The following is a 27,239-nucleotide window of genomic DNA, read 5'->3' as shown; positions in this document are numbered from 1 at the left end:
TGGCCCAAGGGGCGCCTGGGTGGCTCAGTTGGTTAAGTGGCCAACTCAAGCCAGTGTCCCATTGGTCAAATCAGGGACAATTTGAGCAAGAAAATAAATAAATGATCGCAATGAATTCTCACACATAGAAATAATTAAGAACTCATGAGCCCATATTGGTATAAACAATGGAAAAAATAAATATGGGGAAGAAGTAAAGTTTTTCCTTATAATAAAATTCCAACCAAAAAGTGTGGAAAAGATAATGACTAGAAAAAGCACAATCTGGCAAATACCACAGTCATAACTGTTTCCGGAAAGAGTCATCGATGGAGTCTCAATGGATAGTAAAATTACTGGACAGAAATATGATGAGAAACAGTATTTATACAGTTTCAAAATATTTCCTCATAAAATACTTATGAATTACAAAGGGTGACTACAGTGGAGAAACTTGGCAGACACTACCTTAACCAAATGATAAACGTTAACATCACCAGAAACAGGATAAATCAGTATCACGTGCCTCTTGACACAATCCACTGAGAAGGACGTAACATCACTTCCATGGTATTCTTATAAAAAATGCATAACCTGAATTTAACCATGAGGAAACAGCAGACAAATGCAAATGGAAGGACATTCTGGCTGGTACTCAAAAATGCCAAGGTCATGAAAGACAAAGGAAGACTGAAGAGCTGTCTCACGTTGAAGGAAACGAAGGAGACATTATCACCAAATGCCACTGGTCCTGGATCAGCTTGTGAACACCCCTGAGGACTCAAGAGTATTACACGACGCTTCAGTAAGAGTGGGAAAGATGGAAGAAAAAGCTTCAAGACAGGAAGGAGGATGGGACTGGGGAGGAAAAAAAAAATAACTTTTGAGGTCCATCCCAGCTCTATGTACATGTCCTAGCAATGGTGTCTCTTGGAGGTTGGCATATAAATCGGAAACAGTAGCACTCATTTCAGATCAGTGCATCCAGCATGTATTGAGCATCTTCTACATGGCAGATACCAGGTTAAGCTCTGTGGATACAATCAAATCAAATAAGACTCAGACTCTACTCCCAACACAAACTTAGCTGAAGATGATGGCATTAGTTTGGAGAACAAGAAGGGCATGCATCCTGTGTTCGGTGTGGTATTCTCTCTTGGAACATGTGGCTACTCCCTCTGCCTGGAGTGCCCATCTTACCTTTTATCACCCAAGAAACCTTTCCTTTCTTCAAGGTGGAGCTCAGACGCCGTCTCCTGCAGGAACCCTTCCCCAACACTCTCAATCAAAGTGAGGTTCCCACCTCTGTGTGTGTTTCTATCCCCACACTCACCCACTGCATTGAACTTATCAGATTACAAACATGTCTCCACAGGAGACTTTACATTCTGTATCTTTGTATTCAAGCACAGTGCCCAGTGCCTGGTACACAGTAGGTGCTTAATAAATGTTTATGCACCTGGCCTGTGAACTGGATGGCAGAGAGGAATGGGAGACAAGAAAGAAGATTAATAAGCCATCACTACAGAGGCGTCTGGCAGAGCCTTGGGATGGGGGCTGGTGGGAAGGCAGCGCACTAAATCACAGGGGGCACAGAGGGGTGGAGAGGAGAGCTGCTGACGGAATGGCCTCTTCCTTCTGAGGAGAGTGTTCCAGCAGCCCTCAGCAGACAATTTCCTTAACAGTCCTTCCTACAGATGCTTTTGGCAGCAGGGAAAGGCAACCCCCGTCAGTGAGCCTGCATTCCAGAGCAACGCAGACCCGCACCTCTGCGCAGTCCACACCCAGGGCGTCCTTCTCACCCTCCGTATCTAAGTTGGAGAACAAGAGCCAGGGGCTACGGTGGGTGTGGGTTTCTGTGTTTATATTTCAAATCACAAACATTCTTTCTTCCATTTCACTTCACTTCAGATTCCTCCATCTTTCTGCTCCCCCTCATTTCTTGATATATGCTTCTCCCTGCCTTTGACCTTCATAATATAGGACTGATAGAGCAGTTTCTAACATGAATGTATTCTTAAAAACAAAGGTCTCTATCATTATAAAATTTATCTATACTATTACATTTTCTCATAAATGAAAATTTTAATGGTTGCGTAATATCCCAACACATGGATATACCTTATTTCACTTACTGTCACATTTTCCTCAACTTTTAACTATTATAAATTTTGCTAAGATCAACATTTTCATTTGTAAAACTTTGCTCACGTTCCTATTTAGTTAGAAGTGATTCCCAAACATGAAACTAGATCAAAGAGTAGGAAAAGTTCTAGAAATTTAATACATGTTACAAAAATGCAGAGTGAACTCATTTTTAAGAGACTTTTACAACCTATCTTGCAAAAGCTAGAGAGACTACGTGCAGTGTTGCAAAGTCAGGGCTGGAAACGGCTGGGTCTGCCTTACCCATGTGATGTGGCACCTCGCGTGGGGCGTGCCATCCCACCTACAAGGTGAAGGAGTGCGGACTCCCTGTGACGACAGGAGAGCGACGGAGTCCCCAAAACACAAGGCCTCTTGAATAAAATCTCTGACCTTTCAGCTGCTGCATTTTGCAGTAACTGCAGGCTGAAGTGAGGAGTGTTGCTGTAAATCTGAACGTGCTCTACCTGCAGGCTACCCCCTCCTCCCGAGAGCCACCAACGGACATGCCACTGTTTCCTTGCCACCTCCCAGGGGCGTCTCTTCAAGCACCGTGGGATCTCCCTCCCCAGACCGCTCTAACCTCCAGTGCTCCTACTTTCGGCAAATGGCAGCACCATCCACCCAAATGCTCCAGCCAGAAACCGGGGAGCCACTCCCACCCGAATGCCAAGTGCTGCTGACTCCTCATCTCCTAAAAAGTCCTTGAGTCCCTCCTCTTCCTGCCATGCCCACTGCCATCCGCCCAGTCCAAACAAGTGGGACTCAGGCAGCCGCCTTCCTTCGAAATGGTCTCCGCACATCCATTCTCGTCCCCACCCAATCCACCGCCATGGCTGCCACAGTGACTCGTTAAAATGGAAAGCAGGCCACCACCCGGCTTACACTTCATCACTGGTTTCCCACTGCCTGAGAACAACGTCCGACGTTCTTCACATCGCCTGGAAGTTCAACCTCCCCTCCTGGCCCCTGGCTCTCCACCGTGCCCACGGGACTCCATACGGTTGCTCACACTTTCCCACCCCAGGCTGCATACCCGCGTCACACACCTGGGGCCTAGAATGGTCTCGCCACCTGGGTAACTCTTCTTCCTCCTTAAGGTTTCATTCAAACACCACTTCCCCAGAGGTCTCCCTTTAGCGTTCTGGAGAGGGAGGCCCTCTTCTTCCTTGCTCCCCAAGCAGCCTCTGAGCTGCACTGGGGTGTCATAGTACTGCTGCGCTCATAACCTTTTGAAGAACTACCTCCATTTATTGGTCTAAAGACTGCATTCCATGACTGGAAGCTGAATAGGCAAGCATTATGCTTGTCTGACTCACCCCTATATCCCAGCACTCATCATGCAGAGGGCTAACGATGTGGCTGACTCGATAAAAATCTACATCTACTGGATGTGAAAGCCTTCACTGTAAACAAAAATCAAGTTTTCACAGCTTAAGGATTTGAACTTGCGTATTTGCACTGAACTATGCCTTTCCTTGTTTTAGTTATTTTTGTTACAGTTATACTGTTACTTTCAATAATTCCCCTAACAGTTAATGAACAAGACTGTATTTAAATTTTTGTTAAGCAGTGTGCTTTGGCAACTTATGTTCAATCCCTTCTGTTTCTAGTATGTTCACACTAAGATAATCCTTAGAAGTAAAAGAAAAAAATGACTTTACTGATACTATGAATTTCCAATGGTTAAAATCTGATTCTTCCTCCCTTTGTTCAAGTCAGTGTGACTTTTTGGGAGAAATACTTTCTGATTTCTGCATAAATAGCAAAGAACTATGATACTTGGCATTTAGTTCCAGAAATAAAACCAGCAGAGGGAGCAAAGGAACATAAAACTAGTTTCCTAGGTCCCCATGGATTAGTAAATGCTATGTTGGCCTGTGGTATCAGGCCAATTCCATCTCTAACCCACATTTTTATACGACCTTCTGTACTATAACAGAGTGATGGGTGAATGGTTAGGACTCTGTATACATATCAGACTGTCTGCTTCTGAGTGTGGCTCTGGACTGACAAGACCCCCAATATCATTCTTTAATGGATCTGGGTTCATCTTAAGGTCTTTGTTTTGGGGTTAGGGAATAATCCTTACAGAGCCCCTTTTCCCAGAGTTTGGGACCTCTCAGGGCCCAGGATGGGCCGAATGTAGAGGAAGAGCTCAACAATATGTTTGCATCATCAAGGAATCTCTTAGACATCCCTGCTCTGGCTACAAATGAATGAGTTGTGCTGTAGCCAGACTGGCGATGGGTAAATACTACTGTCTACGGATAATAACAGTAAGTTGATTATGTGACCTGTTACATTTGCCTTCATGTGAGTTAGTGACTCTCCTGGGCCATATCTGGTCTTCCTCAAAGATAGTTCATGATAAAATCATAGAGGAATGCTTTAAACTCTGAGAAAGATAAAGCATAATGCCAAGACGACAGTTGATATTAGAACTAACCCAGAAGACAGAAAACCCTTGGGCCACATCTGGCTCACTACACAGCAGTAAGCGGCAGCTACTCACCCCTTTTCTGGCCTCGAGGCAGCAACAGAGAACTCAGAGCACAACTCTCAGCCGTACAGTGAATGGCTGACTACTAAAGAGCCAAGCTGAAAGCCACCTCTGCCTAAACCAGGTCTGGGAACTTCCCAGTCTGGTCAACAGGCTTGCCGAACTCAGCCCCTGAATTTCACCTTGGGCCCATCCACTCCTGGCTTTGCCGTGTACTCCTGCCACATTTTGAGGGGCAGTTCCTACTAGCTTTCCAATTACACTCTCTATCCTGCTGCCAGAACCATCTTTTAGATTCTGACCAGGTTAACATCTTTGCTTCAAACTCTTTTATGGTTTCTCATTGACGTCAGGCTCATGCCTCAATGATCCAAATGGACTCTCACTTCCTTTCCGGCTGCCCACCACCTCAGACTCAGTGCGCCAGCCAAAAGGAGTTACTAGAGTTCCCAGGAGAGCACACTCTTGCAAATCTTCACGCCGTGGATGATGCTGGTTTTCTCTGCCTGGAGTGTTCGCCTCACTTCTTTTTCATGAACTCAACACTCACTCCTTCCCAAATATCTTAGGTCAACAACACCTCTGCTGGGAAGGCCTTCCTGACGGACCCCCACTCCTGTTCGAGCTAAGTGCCCATTCTGTGTTCCTGGAAGTGCCCCATGCCGGCTTCCCCCTGCCCCTGCCGCCATGTCACTCTTTTGCTCCTGTCTCTCTCCCTGGGCTGTGAAGAATCTGAGGAAATAACTGAACCTTTTATTTCCATGACAGGGAGTAGTGGCTGAGATCAACTAGGGAGAGCAATGAGTGTAAAGAGACCAAGGTTCAGGGCAGAACTCAAAAAAGATCACTACGGAGACGAGAAAGAGCAGTCAGAGAAGCAGAAGAAAACTGGGAGAGAATGTGTCACAGAAGCCAAAGGGAGGGCTGTTACAAGCATGAAGGAAGGGCGAAATGTTAAGTATGACATGGTTTAAAATACGTCCACTGGATCTAGCAACCAGCAGGTCACTGGCCACCTTGGGGACAGCAGTGTCAGACAAGCGAGAGACAAGCCAAACTGCAGGTGGGTGGAAGGCAAGTGAGAGGTGAAGAATTTGAAGGAGCTGGAAAATGATATTCTTTCAAGAAGCCTTGCTGTTTGCTACAACATGAGGACATTATGCCAAGTGAAAGAAGCCAGTCACAAACAACGCATCCCATAGGAGTCTACTCTGTGAGGTACTGAGAGCAGGCAAATTCGTAGAGACAGAAGGTAGAATGGTGGTTGCCAGGGGCTGGGAGAAGGGGTATGGGAGTTAGTGTTTAATGGGGTCAGAGTTGCAGTTTTCTAAGACAGAAAATGCTGTGTGGATGGATGGTGGTGATAATGAGGGTACTTAATGCCACTGAGCTGCATGCTTAAAAATGATTAAAATGGTGAATTTTCGATTATGTACATTTTACCGTAATTTAAAAAAAGAAAAAAGCAGCACCGCTGTTAAGAGAATATGACGAAAACTGCTACAACAGGATACAGGATTGAGAGAGTTTTGTTCATTGAACAGAAAGCCAAGACATTTAAGCATGTTAATACACTGAGAAGAGTGAATTAGTCAAAAGGAAGACAAAGGGCATAGTTTTTGATGTGGAGACCCCCGGAGACTCAGCCCTGGGCCAGAGGATAGGAGACTCCTTGGTGAGGCAGGAGGGCGAAAGATGAGGAAGTGTGTTTGTTAGGGAGGGGAATACAGGGCGGGCAAGAAAGAAATTTTTTTTAAGATTTATTTATTTATTTGAGAGACAGAAAGAGAGTGCGCAAACATATGTGCATGGGGGTACGAGTAGGGGAAGAAGGGGAGGGAGTGAGAGAATCTCAAGCAGACTCCTCGCTGAGCGAGGAGCTGGGGCTCAATCCCACATTATGACCTGAGCCAAAAACCCAGAGTCAGATGCTTAACCAACTGAGCCACCCAGGCGCCCCAAGAAAAACCTTTTTGAAGCTTCTATCTGATCACCTCTATTTTTCCTTGAAGGAGGAGTCTGGGGAGGGAGCAGTGGCTCAGGGAGAACGGTGAAGTTCTGGAGAAGCCCAGGGGAGTACTGAGGACGTGCGGAGGGACTGAGGCGACACTGGCAGGTGACCTGCAATGCTGAACCTGCAGTGGTAATGGTGGCCTAGGGCTCAGGTGCGACTCGTGGCGGGCTGGCGACACTGTGAATGGTGCACACATTCTTCCAGAAGCACCAGAGCACCTGAACTGAGAGTGCTGGGCGGCTCGTGGCTGAAGTGACAGCCTTCTGGAAAGCAAGAGAGGATGGGGCACAGACACGGGGGACTGAGGGACCAAGGACGGACTGGTTAACAAGGGCAAGAGCAAATGGAGCCGGAGGCAAGGTTTAGAAAAGCAGGATATTAGGAGACTGAAGTCAGCAGTGAAATACAGAAGTTTAAGGTTCCTGACATGGGAGAGTTCTGGGTCCCCACCTGGCGAGGCTCAGCCAGGGTGTAGGTGGCTAAAAAGAGAAATCCAATTAGGAAGGACCTGGGGCCTTTCCACAGGGGATGCTTCTATGTGTTCTTCCCAGAAAACACAGATAATTAAGATTATTTTTTATGACTCTTTTCCTCTGGATTCAATTTCCTCTTTACTGCATTCCTTTTTTCCCCTTGAGGAAATCCCTCATGATCTAGGTACTATCCCATTTTACATCCTTATTCACCTATTTGTGTTCTTATATGCCATCTAAACTCAATATGAACCTTGTTCTGTACTAAATCGTACGTTGGTAATCTGTGGGAGACATAAAAAGCCCATTAAGAGCCATGAATACAGGCAGTAACTCATTTCCCAGGGTCAACATCACATATTAAAAATACTAGTAAAAACGAATCATTACCACCTATTCAAGTGTTTCAAAGGCTAAGCATGGATTATTTTATATTACCTTGCTTACATGATCCTGAGCAGATCCTGATTCCCTCCCCAACAAACAAACCCTAAATAATAAAAGAACCCAGAAGGAAGTTAAAAAGGAACCTGTACCTTTTTATGTAGCCCAGCTACCCTCAACATATTTTTTTATTTCACTTGTCTTAGAAGTAGGGGGAGTCTGTCTTGCACACCATCTTCTTGCTCTAAGGATGGAAAGGACAGACTAAGGCAGCTGTATTTTTGGCCTCTCGAGGTCTGTGCAGTTGCCACATGGTCTCAAACAATGTCTCATCAACACACGCCAACACTAGCTTTCCCCAGCGCGACACGACATAGAACCAAATTACCAACATTTTCAAAACAAGAGTGGCTCCTTTTTTGTGTGCACTGAAAACTGTAGAAAATTTTTGACATTATATCTTACTGAACCATTCTGAAATCAGCTAAATGTATCACGTGTATCCGAGCACACTGGACTCTGTCACTTTCACAACATGGCATCTGAACGCCAGAACACGTGGCCGGCGATATGTCACTGTGAGAGCGGCACACGGAGATTCTGCTTGCAGTCCCACCTGTATGTCCTCTGAATGTTGTGACCAGGGTGCAGCTGTCTTGCTCCAGTTTGAGGATGGTTACTTGGCCTGACTGGTCACCAATAAACACATGCCGGGTTTCAACATCAAATCTATCATGTAAACATTAAGGATGTTTCTCAAAATTGAGCAGAGGGATTTACATACATAAATCAAGCAATAAACAAATAAATAAATAAAACCAAGAAATGTGCAAATCCCATATGAAGAAAGCTTGGACATAACTTAGCTAAAAGATACAAAAGTAGACACAACAAAATAAAAGACGCAATATTATGGGACAATAAGACTTCACAGGATAATGATGTCATTCCTTACAACATGAATTTACAAATTTAATATAATCCTTATAAAAATATCAACATATGTTTTTTCCCAGAGCTGGGGAAGTTATTTAAGTTCATATAAAAAATAAATAAACAAGAAGAGCCAGGGATATTCTGAAAAAAGAGCAATGTGGTATGTGATAGAAAGGGTTAGCCCTACCAGATATTAGAACATGTTACAAAATCTCTGTAATTAGAAGTGTGGTATTGGTGCATAAACAGACAAACAGACCCATGGAACAAAATGGCAAGTCTAGAAATAGACCCCAAAGCATACAGAAATGTAGTACGTGTCTGATGAGGGTGGCTCTTCAAATGAATAAGGAAGAGATGGGTTAAAAAAAAAAAAAGATGTTGGCATAAACTGCACAGTCATTTGGAAAAACAAAACAGGACCTGTATTTCACATTCTATATCAGGATAAATTGCAAATGGCTTGAGGATCTAAATGTAAAAAATTACAAATGTAAGTTCTAGATGGGAGAGTTCCTTTATAATCTTGGAGTGGGAAAGGCTATTACTCAAAAATATAAACAACAACAAATAACATCAGCAAAGCCAAAAGATAAACTAGAAAAAATATTTGTAACTTATGTTACCAAAGGTCAAATCCCTAACACAATAAGAACCATCAAGAAGAAAGCAACCACAAACTTAATAGAAACATGGGCAAAATGTATGAACACATAGCTCAAGAAGAAATGAAGATGAAAATGAAAATGGTGTGTGAAAATGAAAATGTGTGAAATGGGCCTGAATGCTAGCCTTCAAAAGGCTGCTTACAAAGCTGGCCTGGTGTCTCGCACCTTGGATTTCCGGAGGGTCCCACCTTTAGCAGACAAGAGTGGCCTTAACTGTACACAGAATATGGTTTATGCCAAATACCTGCTTTCCTACTTAGTCTGGAATTTTGGTACATGTCAGGGACAGGCTGCCTACGTGACCAGTGTCCAGTACAAACCTAAGGCACTGAGTCTCTAGTGAGCTTCCCGGGTTGATAACACCTAGCAACCCTACTTCTAGAGATCTATCCCAGAGATACACTGGCCAAAGTACAAAATGCATGCCTGAGGCTATTTGCTCCATGCTATTTTAAATAGCTAAAGTGTGAAGACAACAAAAGAATTCCATCAAAAGGGCACTTACTGAATTAACTATGATATATCTATGCAATATCAGGGGAAAAAAGAGCTCCATATCATAAGCAAAGACATGGAGGAATTTCCAGGGTATATTATAAAGTGGGGAAAACAAGCCAAGGTATATACGCTCGCTACACTATCTTTGCATAAGAAAGAGAGGGCAATAGAAATGTCTGTGTGTGTGTGTACACCTGTGTGGGCGCTTATTTTACAAAAGGAAGCTCTGGAAGGATAAGTTAATATCTCACACAAGTGGTTGCCTATGGAGGAGGGAGAAACAAGCTGAAGGGACAGGGCTGATGGTGAGACTTTTCTTGTCATAGTTTCCATCCTGGAGTCATGTCATTATTTTACGTATTAAAAATATGTATAAAATTAAAAGAAAAAATCCCCCAAGTTGACAACAAAGTAGAATCGGTGAACCATAACTATGGTGATCACCATAGTTATAAGCACAGCTAACCATATAACCATAGTTAACAGAATTATTCAAGTGCCTCTAATACACAGCGTTTCAACTGTACATCCTTGGGAGAATATATTCTAAGGACAAAGAGAACTGCAAGGAAAGCTAAAATCTCATTCCGTAGTCTTGGTGCTATAATACTGCTATTATTATTTTGAAACAGCTTAAATGTACCATAGGATAAAGCAAATATGTTAATGTTTTAGAAGCCATAATTTTCAGCCCAAGGTGAAAGAATCAAGTACAAAAAAGAAGTAAAAACTCTAAAATGTTAAATGTGAATATATTATATGAATTGATGATTTATTTTCTTTTCAGAAATATACACACATATATTTCCTAGCTATCTCTGAATACTACGCCTCACTAAAAGAAACAGCTGATTCAGGACTGGGACAGGAAGGTACAAGATGAGGTTAAGATGTGTTGTGCCAAAAAGTAGGGAAGCTCCCTTCAAAGGCAAGTGGGGTTCTATCAAAAGACACTGGAGCCAATATGATGGGGCTCTTATTGGCCAACGATGGGACAATATTTGCATCAAAAAAGGCAAATTATTGAAATCTACCAGATATATTATTTTAAAAAAACCTTAAGAGTTTATAATAATGCTCAAAAAGAAAAAAAAAAAGACACCTACTGGAGGTAACCAGGGCACTGAATCTCTACTCTGAAAATGAGCAATTAAAGAGAAATAACTAAGAATTTATGTTGCTTTTCCCATACTAATTTTATCTCAGGGTAACCAAATAGCCCTAGTTAATGAGGGAAAGTTCTACTCTATAGAAGAATTCCAACTAATACATGTGGAAAAAATGATATGATTACAAAATAGCCATTTTGCGACCCTAACAAAATAACTGGTTCAGGTGAGACCACTAAAGGCAAGGCTGATGTGGAGGTCAGCACTGCAGGGACCTGGTGGTCACCACTGCAGGGACCTGGTGGTCACCACCTAAAACACTAACCAATCCCGGCATCTCTGGGAGGGGGTGACAACCCACCACTACATGCCTCCTGCTGCGAAGCAATATGAACCAGACAGCACAAACACCAAGTGTCCTTACCAGAAGCTGGATCTGAACTGGATCAAGACTGTAGAGGTAACTCGCAGCTTACAGAAAAATATGGGAGAAGTGCAGGTAGAAGAAAAAGTGAAATGACATCATGAGGAAGCAGAGATCACTTTAGAACGTAGGGCTATCTCCAGGAACATGGACTCAGTATCTCCAAGTTATAGAAGCATTAAAAAAAAGTGAAGGGAGGAGATCACTGCTCTAGATTGAGAGATTTAGGATATGACAACCATAGTCAATGGTCAGTGTGAACTGTGTCTGGCCCCGATTTCAAACCAACTCACTGCAAAAAGCCAGTAAGTGAAATGTGAAAATGGATCAATTATTCTACAATATCAAGCAGTGGTTATAAATTTTTAGGAGTAATAATAGCATTGTGGTTCCTGAAAAATTCTGTATTTTTTAGTGATGCACAATTAAGTATGTAAGGATGAGATGACATAAGGTCTAAAATTTGTTTCTGAATACTCCAGCAAGGAGAGAGAGAAAGCAAAAAAGATCATAGAATCAACGCTGGATCTGATGAGTACGTGAGTGTCCATTATAATCTCTTCTCCCAGTTGGTGCATGTCTTGAAAATTTTCATAATAAAACTTTTTTAAAAGTGAAGGAGAACAAGGCACCACAAATTCTTCCAGTCTCAAGAACAAGGGAGATATATGTAAAACAATATTAAGATTGATATGGAATAAGATCGCCTTATATTCACCCAGATTAATTTTAAGGACACTGATGAAAAAACAAATGCACTCTGACACCCAACAGTCTTTATGATGGCAGGTAAATAGTAGTATTCTCTTAAAAAAATATAAATGCAACAAAGCTATTTGAAAGAGAGCTGAAATAAAATTATACTACAACCTCAAAGCCAGAGTGATTGGCATTAAGTATGATATGAGGAAATATAAAAATCAAGATAATCTTATAGCTTTCCAGTACCCTTGCCCTGAATATGAATAGATCTAAGAGACTTCTTGGTGAAAAGACCTTGTACTATATAGGGTGACATCTTGGAACTATCTCCAGCATGAATAAAATCTTAAAATGAAGAGTATCTAAATTATTTCTGCGGAAGCATGAAAAATGTGATCGAAATATGGTCAAATGACAAGACTGAAAGGTGAAACTAAATTATTCACAAATTTAAATACTAGTAAGTGAAGTGGTGAAGGAAAATAATAGTTCTATTTCCTAACATCAACCTGCCATGTGACCTTTGGGAAATACCTCCACTCTACTGTATTTAGTTGCTCAAAGGGCTAGCCAAAAGATTGTAATACCCAAATTCTAATCCTGGTTCTGCCAGGCATTAGTCATGTGATCTTGAGAAAGTCCCTTAACCTTTCTGAGCCTTGGTTTCTACACTGTGAAAACTGAGGATTTGGTCTTTGGTTTTTACTTCTAATTATTGTTAAATTGATTATTGTTGTTAGTGTTATAGCTCTTAATACTTGAAGCTTCAGATCTTTAGCCAAAGCAACCAAAGATTCTGAAGTTATTCAGAAATTGGTAATTCATTTTTTCATGTGTCTGTCAGCCATTTGTATGTCTTCTTCAGAGAAGTGTCTTTTCATATCTTCTGCCCACTTTTTGACTTGATTATTTGTTTTTGGGTGTTGAGTTTGAGAAGTTCTTTATACATCTTGGAAATCAGCCCTTTATCTATAGTGTCATTTGCAAGTATCTTCTCCCATGCTGTGGGTTGCCTCTTTGTTTTGTTGACTGTTTACTTTGCTGTGCAGAAGCTTTTTATCTTGAAGTCCCAAAAGTTCATTTTTGCTTTTGTTTCACTAGCTTTTGGAGATGTATCTTGAAAGAAGTTGCTGTGGGCGATGTCCAAGAGGTTACTGCCTATGTTCTCCTCTAGGATTTTGATGGATTCCTGTCTCACATTGAGGTCTTTCATCCACTTTGAGTTTATCTTTGTGAATGGTGTTAGAAAATGGTCGAGTTTCATTCTTTTGCATGTGGCTGTCCAATTTTCCCAGCACTATTTATTGAAGAGAGACTGTCTTTTTTCCATTGCATGTTTTTTCCTGCTTTGTCAAAGATTATTTGACCATAGAGTTGAGGGTCCATATTTGGGTTCTCTATTCTGTTCCACTGGTCTATATGTCTGTTTTTGTGCCAGTACCATGCTTTGTAATATAGCTTGAAATCGGGCAACGTGATGCCCCCAGCTTTGTTTTTCTTTTTTAACATTTCCTTGGCGATTCGGGGTCTTTTCTGATTCCATACAAATTTTAGGACTGTTTGTTCCAGCACTTTGAAAAATGTCATTGGAATTTTGATTGGGATGGCATTGAAGGTATAGATTGCTCTGGGTAGCACAGACATTTTAACAATGTTTAATCTTCCGATCCATGAGCATGGAATATTTTTCCATCTTTTTGTGTCTTCTTCAATTTCTTTCATGAGTGTTCTGTAGTTCCTAGAGTATAGATCCTTTACCTCTTTGGTTAGGTTTATTCCGAGGTATCTTATGGTTTTTGGTGCTATTGTAAATGGAATTGTTTCTCTAATTTCTCTTTCTACAGTTGCATTGTTAGTGTATAAGAAAGCAATTGATTTCTGTGCATTGATTTTGTATCCTGCCACATTACTGAATTGCTGTATGAGGTCTAGTAATTTGGGGGTTGAGTCTTTTGGGTTTTCCACATAAAGTATCACGTTGTCTGCAAAAAGAGAGAATTTGACTTCTTCTTTGCTGATTTGAATACCTTTTATTTCTTTTTGTTGTCTGACTGCTGTTGCTAGGACTTCTAGGACTATGTTGAACAATAGTGGCGAGAGTGGGCATCCTTGACATGTTCCTGATCTTAAGGGAAAGGCTCTCAGCTTTTCCCCACTGAGGATGATATTCGCTGTGGGTAGCAAATAATCAAGTCAAAAAGTGGGCAGAAGATATGAAAAGACACTTCTCTGAAAAAGACATACAAATGGCTAACAGACACATGAAAAAATGTTCATCATTAGCCATCAGGGAAATTCAAATCAAAACCACATTGAGATACCACCTTACACCAGTTAGAATGGCAAAAATGGACAGGGAAAGAAACAACAAATGTTGGAGAGGTTGTGGAGAAAGGGGAATTCTCTTACACTGTTGGTGGGAATGCAAGTTGGTACAGCCACTTTGGAAAACAGTGTGGAGGTGCCTCAAAAATTTAAAAATAGAGCTACCCTATGACCCAGCAATTGCACTCCTGGGTACTTACCCCAAAGACACAGATGTAGTGAAAAGAAGGGCCATATGCACCCCAATGTTCATAGCAGCAATGTCCGCAATAGCCAAATCGTGGAAAGGGCCGAGATGCCCTTCAACGGATGAATGGATAAAAAAGATGTGGTCCATATATACAATGGACTATTACTCAGCCATCAGAAAGGATGAATACCCAACTTCTACATCAACATGGATGGGACTGGAAGAGATTATGCTAAGTGAAATAAGTCAAGCAGAGAAAGTCAATTATCATATGGTTTCACTTATTTGTGGAACATAAGGAATACCATGGAGGACACAAGGAGAAGGAAGGGAAAAATGAGGGGGGGGGGGAAATTCGAGAGAGAGATGAACCATGAGAGACTATGGACTCTGAGAAACAAAGAGGGTTTTGGGGGAGGGGGGATTGGTTAACCCGGTGATGGGTATTAAGGAGGGCACGTACTGCATGGAGCACTGGGTGTTATACGAAAACAATGGATCGTGGATCACTACATCAAAAACTAATGATGTATTGTATGGTGACTAACATAACATAATAAAATTAAAAAAAAAAAAGAAATTGGTAATTCAATTTTTGAAAGGTCAGTCTCTTTGTCTTCCTTTATTACTCTACTTGAATTTTTGTTATTTTCACTGCACACATACTTCTCCCCTATGAGGCCAGAAGGAAGAGAAAAAAGGCTGAATTCAACCTGACTTCTATCACTTGCTGATGTGGATGAATGACTGTGAGGTGGAGATAGGAAAAAGGTGGTTCATCTGTGGAAGGTTCTTATGTACACCACCACTATCCACCAGGAAGAGAAATTGGGGGTACTGATATTCTAAACATTTTATATATATTGTTTCAGCAGATCTTTTTCCTTCCCTTAAGAAAAGAAACCTGTAAGTATGGTAGGTGGCAGAAAGAAGAGGGAAGAGGTGGGGTGGAGCATTCCCATGAAGAAATGTGTTTAAAAATTGGATTTTAACGTGAGCCCCAACATTGTATAGGTACGTTAACACTGTTAACAATCTGTGCACCAGGCAGCTCCCAGAAAAAACCCTCCAGCCTTGGGAAAGTCGCACGTTTCCTGCATGTTTCCCTCGGCAAAAGCAATCCTGTTATGCCATCAGTATGGAGCACTGGAAAAATATCAGAGATAGAAGGATATAAGGCCATTCTTAAATCAGGAGCAAGGGCAGGCACTGTGAGAGGCAGAGCTATAGAGATGCAGGAATCTTCTGGAAGAGCCTTTCTGTAGTAGTGCAGTTCCCCTCCCCCTTAACAACAAGGTTGGACTAGATGGTCATTTACACTGGGAAATGAACCCAGAGGCTTTCACACACACACACACAAGACTTCTGATATCTGATCACATGATTTTTTCTGCTTGGTAAACCACGTGGTGTGTGGACAAAGGAAATGGTTGAAAAATGAAGGTGACTTTAGGAGATGCCTGAAGAGAAGGGTCAGAAACCACCACAGTCAGGAGACTTTAAGTTCTGGGCATTTTGTTCTGTTTCTCATTTTCAAATAGTTTAAAAAGTAAACTTCTTAAAGGCAAGATCTGCCTTTTTTCTATATTCCTTGGCTTGGCTAAGTGCTACTGAAGCCAGCATTCTATTGATGCCATTAGTTCTGGTCTCAAAAGGGTAACACAGTATGATGGGAGAAAACAGCAGTCCAAGGCAGAAGACTTGGGTTCTGGTGCTTTTCTGACATACTAGCTGGGTGGCTACAGGTAAGACGTGCGACCCTTTCTGGGCTTCAGCTGGCTCATCTGTAAAACGGGGAGTTGACCCAGATGACGGCTCAGGGTCTTTCCAATTCTAAAACTATAAGAAATCAGTCACCTATTGACAAGAGAGTTCATGTATTTCAGGCATTAGGCTTGTCTCAACTGGCTTTTAGAAAGTAAACTTGGGAGTTTCTTCTCTTAACAGGTGGTACCACCCTCTCAAAGATAAGCTGGTCCTGCTTGCCACTCCTTATCACCCTCGTTTCTGGCCTGCTTGGTAACTTGCCATTTTTACAACCTTCCATGATGGCCATTCTTAGTTTCTTCATCTTGCTCTTCCAAGTGAGGAAAATAAGAGAGAAAAATAGGAGTGACATTAGCTAACAAACACACACACATAAAGCTATTGCTGCACGTCTGCAAGGAGACAGCAAAGTACTTTGTCAGATTGTTGAGAATCACCGAATAGGCATTTTATAAATATAAGATGAACATTTGAAAGCAGGTCTTACTATTTCTTCCTGCTTTTGCTGACAAGGGATCTGTTTCCATGTATTCCCGCATTCGTCGGAAGGTGGAGAGTGATTCTCTGCTTTTTAAACCAAGAAGCTCAGGGCCTGCTACTCCTTACGTGGTGGCATCGCCCATACAGGCTTCACATCCGTCAAGCCTGTGCTTGCTACAGCCCAGTGGGCCAGACATGAGGATTACCCAGCATTAGGGGGCATTCACACTGGGCATATGGGTCCCAGAGACGTGGAAGATGAGAATTAGTATCACTCTACATATCCTGGAAGGGGCTTGTACCTGGAACAAAGTTTGTACCATTACCGTGTAGATACTGGCTAACCTCCTAGTGGTCCTGGCGCAGTGGCTTCTCCAAAAATATTTAAAAAATAAATAGGAATCTGGTGGCTCTTCACAACCTCAATATCTGTGTGTAAATTACTTCCACAGGTCCAAAAATAAAAGGCTGTCTTTCACTGATGGTTTTATTATCTCCACGTTCCAAAATTCTTTCTGACCCCTGAGGCTCATAAATCTGGGCTGCGTCCTGTCTGGATGTCAGACTTGTGTAACAGTCACCCCACAACCTGCTCAGCAGGATCTGTTATTTGGGGGGCAATCACCTCACTTTAATCCACCTCCGTGAGGACCCTCCATCATTTGTGTATCGGTCAAGTCAATGAGAACCTAAATCAGCAGGGCAACCCAGCAAATAAAACAAAAAACATTCAAGTTGCACATACCCAAACTTTTCATGAAAGAAAGGAGTCAACAGCTAAGTTCCCACCAAGGGATTTTTGTCCAGCAAAGGATACTGCAGGCCCGAGGCCACGGCACTGGTACGGTAACCTCCCAGGCGTTGCCCACTCTCCGAGCAGTGCCAGGCAAACTGCTTATCCTGCCCCGTGCTCAGCACCCACTCCAGCTCCAGGACAAACAGGATCATCGTCACTCTGCTCTGATGCGCTAAAAGCCAAGAGACAAGAAAATAACCCATAAAGCATCATAAAGGAGATTGATAAAGCATGGTCCACAGAGATGAGTCATTCTCTTCTCCCCACCCCAGAGGAAGCTGCATCGTATGGACAGCCATTACACACACAGAACAGCGGTTCTCACCAGGGGAAGAGGTATACCACTGTCGAGGGGCATGCCTGAGCTGTTAGACGATTTTTTAAAAACTATTCATTTCCTTCCACCTGTCCACTGTCTATTTCCTCCTACTTCCCACTGTCCATTTTTTTCCCACCTGCACCAAATCTAAGTTTACCACCACCCGGAGTGCCCATTACCAAAGGGCCTTGGCCACCTCTCTCAGACATGATAGAGCTGCTGGACTGGAGAATGCCAGACTCAATGTGACCACAGGACAATAGAACGCATGATGATCTTGTAAGTTTATGCAAGCTTTAAAAAAGTAAAGAGCATTACTGTGCTCCTTTTGGTGAAGTATGGCTTATTAAACCTACAACAAAGTTCTAGACGAATTTTTTGTAAGAAATCAAATGCTAGAAAGGAGGGCAGAATTATTCCCAAGTGCCACATAAAAGAGAATGAAATAACCCTTATGTCAAAGTAGACATACATGTGATAAGGAGGGCAAATCTCCCAGGGTTGCTCATACACAGAGGCAACACCATCCACAGAATTACCGCATCACACAATTTTATAGTTAGAAGAAACTGTTCATGTCATCTACTCCATCTCCCTATTTTACATGTGGGTAAATTCAGGCACAATGAAGTCGAGTAGTTTGGCCAAGGTCTCATGGCTTCTCAATTATCGAATAAAACCCATAAAAATTTGCTTTCTTCTTACACAATTCCAGAGGGTGAGGCAGAGGGGGTCCATGGCCACTGAACAGAGCTGACTGGAATAGACAAAGATCAATACCCTGGAACCCAGACCTCACTGGCCCTGTGCCCAGGAGCTGGCAGTTTGGTGGGCAAGAGCAGACTCGTCACGAGCGTGATGACGTGATAGAGAAAACATCAGTTTCCCATTTTGATCATGAAAATAAAGTTAGTATGGACTAGATGGATCAGTGCAGCTCTATTGACAGTAACAATATCGCCTGCCAATTTCTGAGTGTCTAACAAGTGCCAAGTACTTAAATGTATTCTTTCACTTAGTCATTGTAATGACCCTGCAAAAGTGGGTAGTTTCTTCATCTTATAGACACAACCTGGCCTTGGCAGGATGGCCCTTTTACATTGGCTACCAAACCAATGAGTACCCACAGGACAGCCATTCCACCAAATGCCTGATATTTTAAAATCTGATATTTGAAGCATAGAGAATCTAAAGGGACACAGAAGGGCTACAGAAGCAATAATGCTACGACTTCTCTACAGTAAACACCTGCCTGTCAGAGTATCAGCCACCATTCAAGATCAAAGTGTTGTCTTTAACTTAAAAGGTATGATTTCTTGGGAGAAACTCCTGAGGATCTTGTCATCAAATGTCCAATTCAAGGCTCCACCAATGATGGAATAAAAATGAACTTCTCTAATGGTTCAAGTTTCTCAAATCTATTTCAGCAAGAAAGTAGCCCCCAGCACTTTGTCCCTTTCTCCCATCACTCTCTAAGTCCAAGGGGATGACAGCAGTCCAGAAGACAAGGGGAGTTAAGCCCTCTGAGCTGCCATCATGTGACGGGAGGAGACAGAGGCTCACACACGTTGAGTGACTTCCTCAAATCTGCACAATCAACGAGTGATGAAACGAGAACTGAGACCCTAGGCTCTCCGCCAAAGTTGATTCTCTTTCTGTGTCAGGCTGCTGAGGACTACTGAAAAAACAAAAAAACAAGCCCCAAAACTCAGAGCACATACTCTTTTCTAAGGTGACAGAATTCTTTCATTCAAAAAGAAACCCTTTAAAGGTATCATTAAGCTTCAGAAATGTGGGCTTGAAGTCTGGCTATACTTCTTGAATAGGAAGGCTGAGAGAAGACATCCTTGTCTTGTTCATGATCATAGAAGGAAAGCATCTCCTTTCTCACAATTAAGTACAATGTTAGCTGTAGGTTTTTGTAGATGTTTCTTTATGGAGTAAGGAAGTTCGCCTCTATTCGTAGCTGGCTAAGTGTTTTTATCACGAATGGGTGTCAGAGTTTATCAAATGCTTTTTCTGCACTAATTGATATGATCATATCATTTTACTTCTTTAGCCTTTTGATGTGATGGATTACACTGATTTTCAAATGTTAAACCAGCTTTGCATGTCTGGAATAAATCTTCTTGGTCATGGGTGTATAATTCCTTCTATATATTGTTGGATTTGCTAGAATTTTTTTTTTTAAGGATTTTAACATCTAAGTTCATGAGAATTACTGATCTGTAGTTTTCCTTTCTTATAGTGTCTTTGCTTTTGGTATCACTGATTGGTTTTTAAAAAAATGTTTATTGAGGTAAAAATCACCATTTAAACCATTTTAGAGTGTATAATTCTGTGGTTTTTAGTATATTCACAATGTTGTACAATCATCATGGAAAAATGTACTATTTACAGAACATTTCCATCACCCCAAAACAAACCCACATCCCCAACTCCTCTTCCCTTATCCCTGGGCAACCACCAATTACTTTCTGTCTCAATGGATTCCCTTATTCTTTTTTTTTTTTTAAGACTATTTATTTATTTATTTATTTGAGAGAGAGAGAGAGAGAGAGAGTGCGAGTACAAGTGGGGGGAGGGGCAGAGGGAGAGGAACAAGCAGACTCCCCGCTGAGTGGGGAGTCCAATGTGGGGCTTGATCCCAGGACCAAGAGATCATGACCTGACTTAAAGTCAGATGCTAAAACAACTGAGCCACTCAGGTGCCCGTCCTCCCCTATTCCTGACATTTCATATAAACGTATTCATACAAAGTATGGTCCTTTGAGTCTAGTTTCTTTCACTTAGCATGTTTTCAAGGTTCATCCACGTTGTAGCATGTATCAATATTTCATTCCTTTTTTGTGGCCAAAAAATAATTCATTTTTTTTGATACACCACATTTTGTTTAACCATGCATGCATCCATTCATGGACATTTAGGTTATTTCCACTTTTTGGCTATTGTGAATAATGTTGTTATGCACAATGGCATGCAAATATGTTTGAATCCCTCCTTCCATCTTTTTTGGGTATAAACCTGGAATAATCCTTGCTTGGTTGTGATGTACTATCCTTTGTATATGCTGCTGAATTGGATTTGCTAAAATTCTGTTTAGATTTTTTTGCATCTGTTTTCATGGGGAAGCCTGGCCTATATATTTCTTTTCTTGTACTGTCTTTGCCTAGTTTTAGTGTCAGGTAATGCTGACTTCAAAAATCAGTTGGAAAGTCTTTTTCTGAAAGAGTTTGTGCAGTTTGTATTGCTTCTTCCTTAAATATTTGATAAGATTCACCAGTAAAGCCATCTGGGCCTGGGGTTTTCTTTGTGGGAAGGTTTTAATTATAAAGTCAATTTCTTCAGTAGATACAGGGTTATTAGGGTTATCTATTTCTTCTTGAGTGACCTTTTGCAATTTTTACCTTTCAAAGATTTGTTCATTTCATTGAGGTTGTCAAATTTTATTGGCATAAAGTTGTTCATAATATTCCTTATTATCCTTAAATATCCCTACAATCTCTAATAGTTATCACTTCCCTTATTCCTGATATTGGTAACTTGCATCTTCTCTGTCTCTTTTCTTTCTGTTAAGTCTGGCTAGAGGTTTATCGCTTTTACTCATCTTCTCAAAATAAACAAAAACAACAGTTTTTGGTGTCACTGATATTTATTTTCTGTTTTCTATTTCATGAACTTCTGCTACGATCTCTCTTCTCTTCTGCTTGGCTTTGTTTCCATTTGTTCTTTTTTTTTTTTAAGATTTTATTTATTTATTTGAAAGAGAGAGAATGAACGGGGGAAGGGGCAGAGGGAGATGCAGACTCCCAACTGAATGGGGAGCCCGACAGGGGGTTCGATCCCAGGACCCCAGGATCACAATCTGAGCCAAAGGCAGACCCAACGGACCGAGCCACCTGGGTGCCCCTCTTTCTGGGGCATAAACTAAGGTCACTGATTTGAGACCTTTCTTCTGTTCTAACATAGGTGTTTCGTTAAGTACTGCTTTAGCAGCATACCATAAATTTTGATATGCTGTTTCCATTTTGATTTCTTCTTTGACCCATGGATTACTTAGATGGCCCATGGTTATTTAGCTTCTTCCTAACATTTGGGGATTTTCCAGAGATATTTCTGTTATTGACTGCTACTTCAATACCATTTTGATCAGAGAACACACCTTGCATGACTTGAATTTTTCCAAATTTACTGAGACTCGTTTTATGGCCCAGACTGTGATCCACCTTGATAAATGTTCTGTGTAAAGTTGAAAAGAATGTGTCTTCTGCTTTAGTTGAATGGAATGTTCTACAGATGTCAATTAGAGCAAGTTGGCTGTGTACCGTTCAAGCCTTTTACACCTTATTGATTTTCTGCCTACTTATTCTGTCAATTATTGATATATTCGATCAATTATTGAGAGGAATACTAAAATTTCTGACTAAAATTGAGGATGTGTCTATTTCTCTTCCTGAAGTTTCATCAGGTTTTGCTTCACATATTTCAAAGCTATGTTTATTAAGAGCATAAACACTTAGGATCGTTATGCCCTCCTGATGGATTGACCCCTTAATCATTATGAAATAATCTCTGGTAATATAATCCTTTGTCCCTGGTAATATTCTTTTCTCTGAAGTCTACTTTTGACTACTATTAACATAGCCACTCCAGCCTTCTTTTGACTACTGTTTGCACAGTATATCTTTTGCTATCCTTTTATTTGTAACTGCTTTATGTCTTTATATTTAAAGTACATTTCTTGTAGGTGGTTTACATTTGGGCCTCCTTTTTTTCACTCAATCTGAAGGTCTCTGCCTTTTAATTAGCCTTAGGCCACATACATTTAATATGATTATTGATAACTGGTAGGTTTAAATCTATCACCTTGTTGTTTTCTATTTTCCCATGTGTTCTTTTGCCTTTTCCTTCTTCTTCTTCTTTTTTTTTTTTTTTGGCGGGGGGAGAGGGGTTCACTGAGAATGATTTTAATGATTCCATTTTATCTCCTTGGTTGGCTTATTTGTTGTAACTTTTTGATTTGTTATTTTATGGTTGCTTTAGGGCTAGAAGTATACATCTTTAACTTATCATTGTCTTCCTTCAAGTGAACCTATTCCACTTCATGTGTAGCATAAGAATCTTACAATAGTATGTTTCCATTTCTCCCTGGGTCTTGGCTTTTGTGTTACTGATGCCAAACATTTTAATTTTACATGTTATGACCCTCGTGCTACTTTATTATTTTTAGTTAAATAGCAAATTGTCTTTTTATAAGATTTAAATAATAAGAAAATATCTCATAGTAACCACGCCTGGTGCTCTTCACCCTTTTGCGTACATCCCTATTTTCCTTTGGCATCATTTACTTCCTTCCTGAAGGACTTTCTTTAACATTTCCTTTAGTGCAGGTCTATGAATTCCCTGAAAAAATTTTTATTTCACCTCCATTTTTGATATCTATTAATATTTACTCATAGTGGATTGATTCCTTTTAACTTTTATAATTTATTTTTATTATTATGAATTCATCTTAATCAGGGCTTGTTTTTGCTGTGGGATATTTGTGTGACTTGTTTTGTTGAAGAGAGCTTTTGAATTTATTTCTAGCAGAACCATGAGGATACCACTGGCCCAGGACCAATTTTTATGTTAAATTCTTAAGCTGGAGCTTCTAGCACTGCATGAATGATTTAAATTTGTATTCCAAATCCAAAATTTTAGGTTGCAAGTTTCATTTATCTGGAAGATTCTTCCCTCTATCCAGATCTGAGATCAGGAATAAATTATGCTATGGTCTTCTGGGCCAATAAGTGGAGAGTTTTGGTCCTCTCCTTTTTCATGGTGATATAGCCCTTTACGCATTTCATCTTTATATGTAAATATCAGTTGCAACTTCCCATCTCACTCAAGCCCTAGGTCTCACCTTCTGTCCCTAAGTCAATGTTCATACAAAAGCTTCTAGCTATTAGAAGTTCTATTTTTCTCCCCAAGATAGCTGCAATGTCAGGTAGTATGCATATCACTTTCAGTTTTAGTTCTCCCTTTGCTTCTGGTACATGGGACTCTGCCTCTTGTTTCTCTCATGGTCTTATTAGCATTGCATTAAAAAAAAATTTAATCACAACTGGGATTTCAAAATGTCTTGATAAGCTGAGATGATGGACTAAATAAAATGAGATGATGAATAACCTGTAGTCCAGCATTTAGGCTAAAAACAAAACAAAACACCCCCCATACCAAAAAAGGCAACAGCTTCAACAGTTTTATCAGTACCCGATAAAAACTTAAGTGAGAACCATTAACCATTAAGACTGCTCCACATGAGCCTACAGTGTAAAGTGGCTGTCAAAAGTTCACCCTTCATGGCACAGTGACCAGAAGAGGAAGGAAATACCATTTTGTAGTTACCACATTACATATGTATATTGGTTATCTACTGTATAACAAATTACACCAAAACTTAATAGCTTAACAGTAAACATTTATTATCTCAGAGTTTCTGTGGATCAGAAATCTTGGTGCCTCTGCTGAAAGGTGTCTCACAGGATGAAATCGAGGTCAAGTGGTGGGGCTATGGTCTCATCTGTAAGACTGACAGAGGGAGGACCTGCACAATTCCATGTCTCTCATGTTGACTAGATTCAGTTCCTCATAGGCTACTGAGCTACCGGAGGGCTTCAGTTCCTTACCAGCTACTGATGTGGCCTCCCTCAATTCCTCATCACATAGGTGTCTCCATAAAGTAGCTCATAAGATGGCAGCTGGCTTCCATGAGAGCCAGCAAAAGCAGGAGAGGGCAAGCAAGAAGGACTAGTCTCTCTGTAACCTAATCTTAGAAGTGACATCCATCATTTGCCATATTTTAGGTCCAGTCTACACTCGAGGGGAGTTGACACTCGAAGGCATGAATAACAGGAGGCAAGGATCATCAGGAGCCATCTTAGAGGCTGCCTACCACAATGTGTCACATTTTTAAAGGGCTCCAGAGGTAGAACATGATATCCCAAGATCTGTGACCAAGACAACTAAAAAAAATTTTTTTAGAACAAAAATTCAGGTCATGTAAAATGTTTAGGCTAGAAAATAGAAGAGATAAAAGGGGAGAGGAAGAGACCAGGGTGGGAACTTTCGTGGCTGTTTTAAAATCACTGAAAAGCTGTCATCTGTAAGAGAGATTGTACTTAGTTTCTGTGGCTCCAACAGGCTGAACAAAAACCAAAAGGGGAACATTCTAGTATTTACAACATAACATTTTATTGACCTGGTTATCTGTTTGTAACCTCTACATAATTATAAACTGCTTATAGGCAGGTACTATAATGTCTTGTTTACTATTATAATCCTCAGTTACTGGAACTCAGTAGGTACTCAGTGAATACTTGGTAAGTGTTATGTGAAAGCAATTAAAGAACAAATCCATAGGGAAATGAATTTTGGATCAAAATCTAGAAATAAAAAACTTAATACTTAGAATTTTACAAAAATCAGGATGGATTGCTAGGTATGTCTCTGGAGGTATCAGAAGAGAGTCTGGATGATCATGCAGGATGGATGAAGTCAAGAAATGTGGATGAAATAACCTCTAAGTCTTAAAAGATCCACCTCTAATGTTCTGATCCTATAACATCATTGGTCTAGATAAATAAATCATTACAGAAAATGGCTCCTGATCCATCTATGGTACACTGCCAATGTTGAAGACACAAGAAAACCTTAATTCCTTTCCCTTAGACAACATGGACACTTCAGGCCTTTTAAAATATTTAACCAAAAATGAAATGAACCCCATGTAAAGTAGCTCACTCCTAACACTGACCCCACTTCTCTGCATCTGCTGCACTGCTTTGAGGTTGTATGGTGTGGCAGAGAGACAAAGGACAAAGGTCAGAGGTTCTGGGGTCACAACGACCCAGTCTGGTTCTGCACTTTACAGGACCTCAGGCAAGTCACCCAACCTCGTTAGGCCTCAGTTTTTTTACTTCAAAGGCTCGGATAATATTCACCTGAAAGGATTGCTCTGTTTTGCTCCCCCTGACTACTGTAAAGTGAAACTGTCAAGAATCATCTCAAAATCTAGGTAAAAACACTGCTGTCTCACTCCTACCTTGATAGTTTTTCACAGGAGTCATCTTGTTATAATCTTCTGATAAAATAAACTCCTGCAAAAGAGAAGAAAAATATCAAGCAAAAAGAAAGTCTTTAAGTGAATAATTAGGTTTCGATAAAACCAGACTGCATAAAGAAACATCATCACAGAATTACATCCAACATTAGTATTTTGCCAATCAACTCAGCATTTTTGTACATCTTTAAAAGTAACAATCATAATTATGAACTAATGCAATTATAATTTTTATTTTGTAACACTGAGGTTGTTTTTTTGTTTGTTTTTGAGTATGTGTGAGAAGAAAACTGGATCAAGTTCAGTGTCTTGACACCATCTTGTCAATTTTGAAGATAACCCTCATTTAACTTGCTACAGCTGAAAATTTGGCCAATGAGCAAATGGATGGCAATCCTCTTTTAGAGAAGCAAATTAGGTATTTTAAAAGATTGTTTCTAATATCAGTAACTTATTTCTCCTTACAATAAGCTTCTCAAGGGTGCATCTTACTCATCCCTAAATCCCTATGGTACATGGCACAGTGTCTTGGTATAGTAAGAAATCAGTAAGTATTGACCAAACAGAAATGTGAAAGGCATCTCCCAATCTCATGAGATTAATCTGAATGTCAAATTTACTCAAAAATAGTTTCTATATAATGCATTGTATATACTCTTTGTGAGGACACATAAAACATGAGTGGGTGAGTTTGTGTGTGAGCACGTGTGCATTCTTCACCTAAGCATCTACATATACAATGACCTATATGTAGAAGTCAATCAAGTGTTTATAAGCCCCAGCCAGGTTTTGAGTCCTTCAGCTTCTCTCAAATGCAAAATATCCATATACTCTTAAATAGTAAGTTGTCAAACAAGGAAAGCTGCAAAGGATAACAAATTGATGCCTTCATCTGAGCTCAGAAACAGAACAATGAGTCTTTTCAAAACATATGGAGGCTTCCAGAATTTTTCCTTGAGGACTTAAAGAAAGGTCTGTGGGAGGACAGATGTGTAAACTCCTTAATTGCTATCTGGGTATTTACTGAGCTGATAAGAGTGTAAATTTTAGAAGAAAATACTTATTTTATTTGTTTTTGTGACAGATGCCACAAAGGTAAGTATGAGGTGATGTGACAGAATATAGGAGGTAACAAAGTTCCTCTGGGTGTTCACTTTCCTACCCTGTCCCTCCTTAAGAAGCTTATCTACAAAATGGATTTTCTCAGTAAAAACATTACTCAACTTGTCACTTTTTAAATTCCTATCAGTATTCCTTCAAGAAGTAGCACTATGCTCACTTCTCATTTCTTTTTTAAAGATTTTATTTATTTATTTGACAGAGAGAGACACAGCAAGAGAGGGAACACAAGCAGGGGGAGTGGGAGAGGGAGAAGCAGGCTTCCTGCTGAGCAGGGAGCCTGATGCGGGGCTGGATCCTAGGA

At 40.7% G+C, this 27,239-nt stretch overlaps 1 protein-coding gene across 1 annotated transcript in view; it reads right to left on the bottom strand.

Moving 5' to 3' along the window:
* WDFY2 (WD repeat and FYVE domain containing 2) overlaps positions 1 to 27,239 on the bottom strand; it is a 168,819-nt gene that overhangs the window by 22,151 nt on the left and 119,429 nt on the right. Inside the window, exons 4-6 of the mRNA XM_021678320.1 lie at positions 25,799 to 25,853; positions 17,415 to 17,565; positions 8,115 to 8,227 (exon numbers count right to left, since the gene is read on the bottom strand). Of these exons, the coding sequence (XP_021533995.1) occupies positions 8,115 to 8,227; positions 17,415 to 17,565; positions 25,799 to 25,853 (319 nt within the window). The remainder of the gene's footprint in view (positions 1 to 8,114; positions 8,228 to 17,414; positions 17,566 to 25,798; positions 25,854 to 27,239) is intronic.

Source organism: Neomonachus schauinslandi, chromosome 3 (genome assembly GCF_002201575.2).
Source record: "Neomonachus schauinslandi chromosome 3, ASM220157v2, whole genome shotgun sequence".
Classification (NCBI taxonomy): domain Eukaryota; kingdom Metazoa; phylum Chordata; class Mammalia; order Carnivora; family Phocidae; genus Neomonachus; species Neomonachus schauinslandi.
This window is presented reverse-complemented; position numbering and strand designations above follow the sequence as displayed.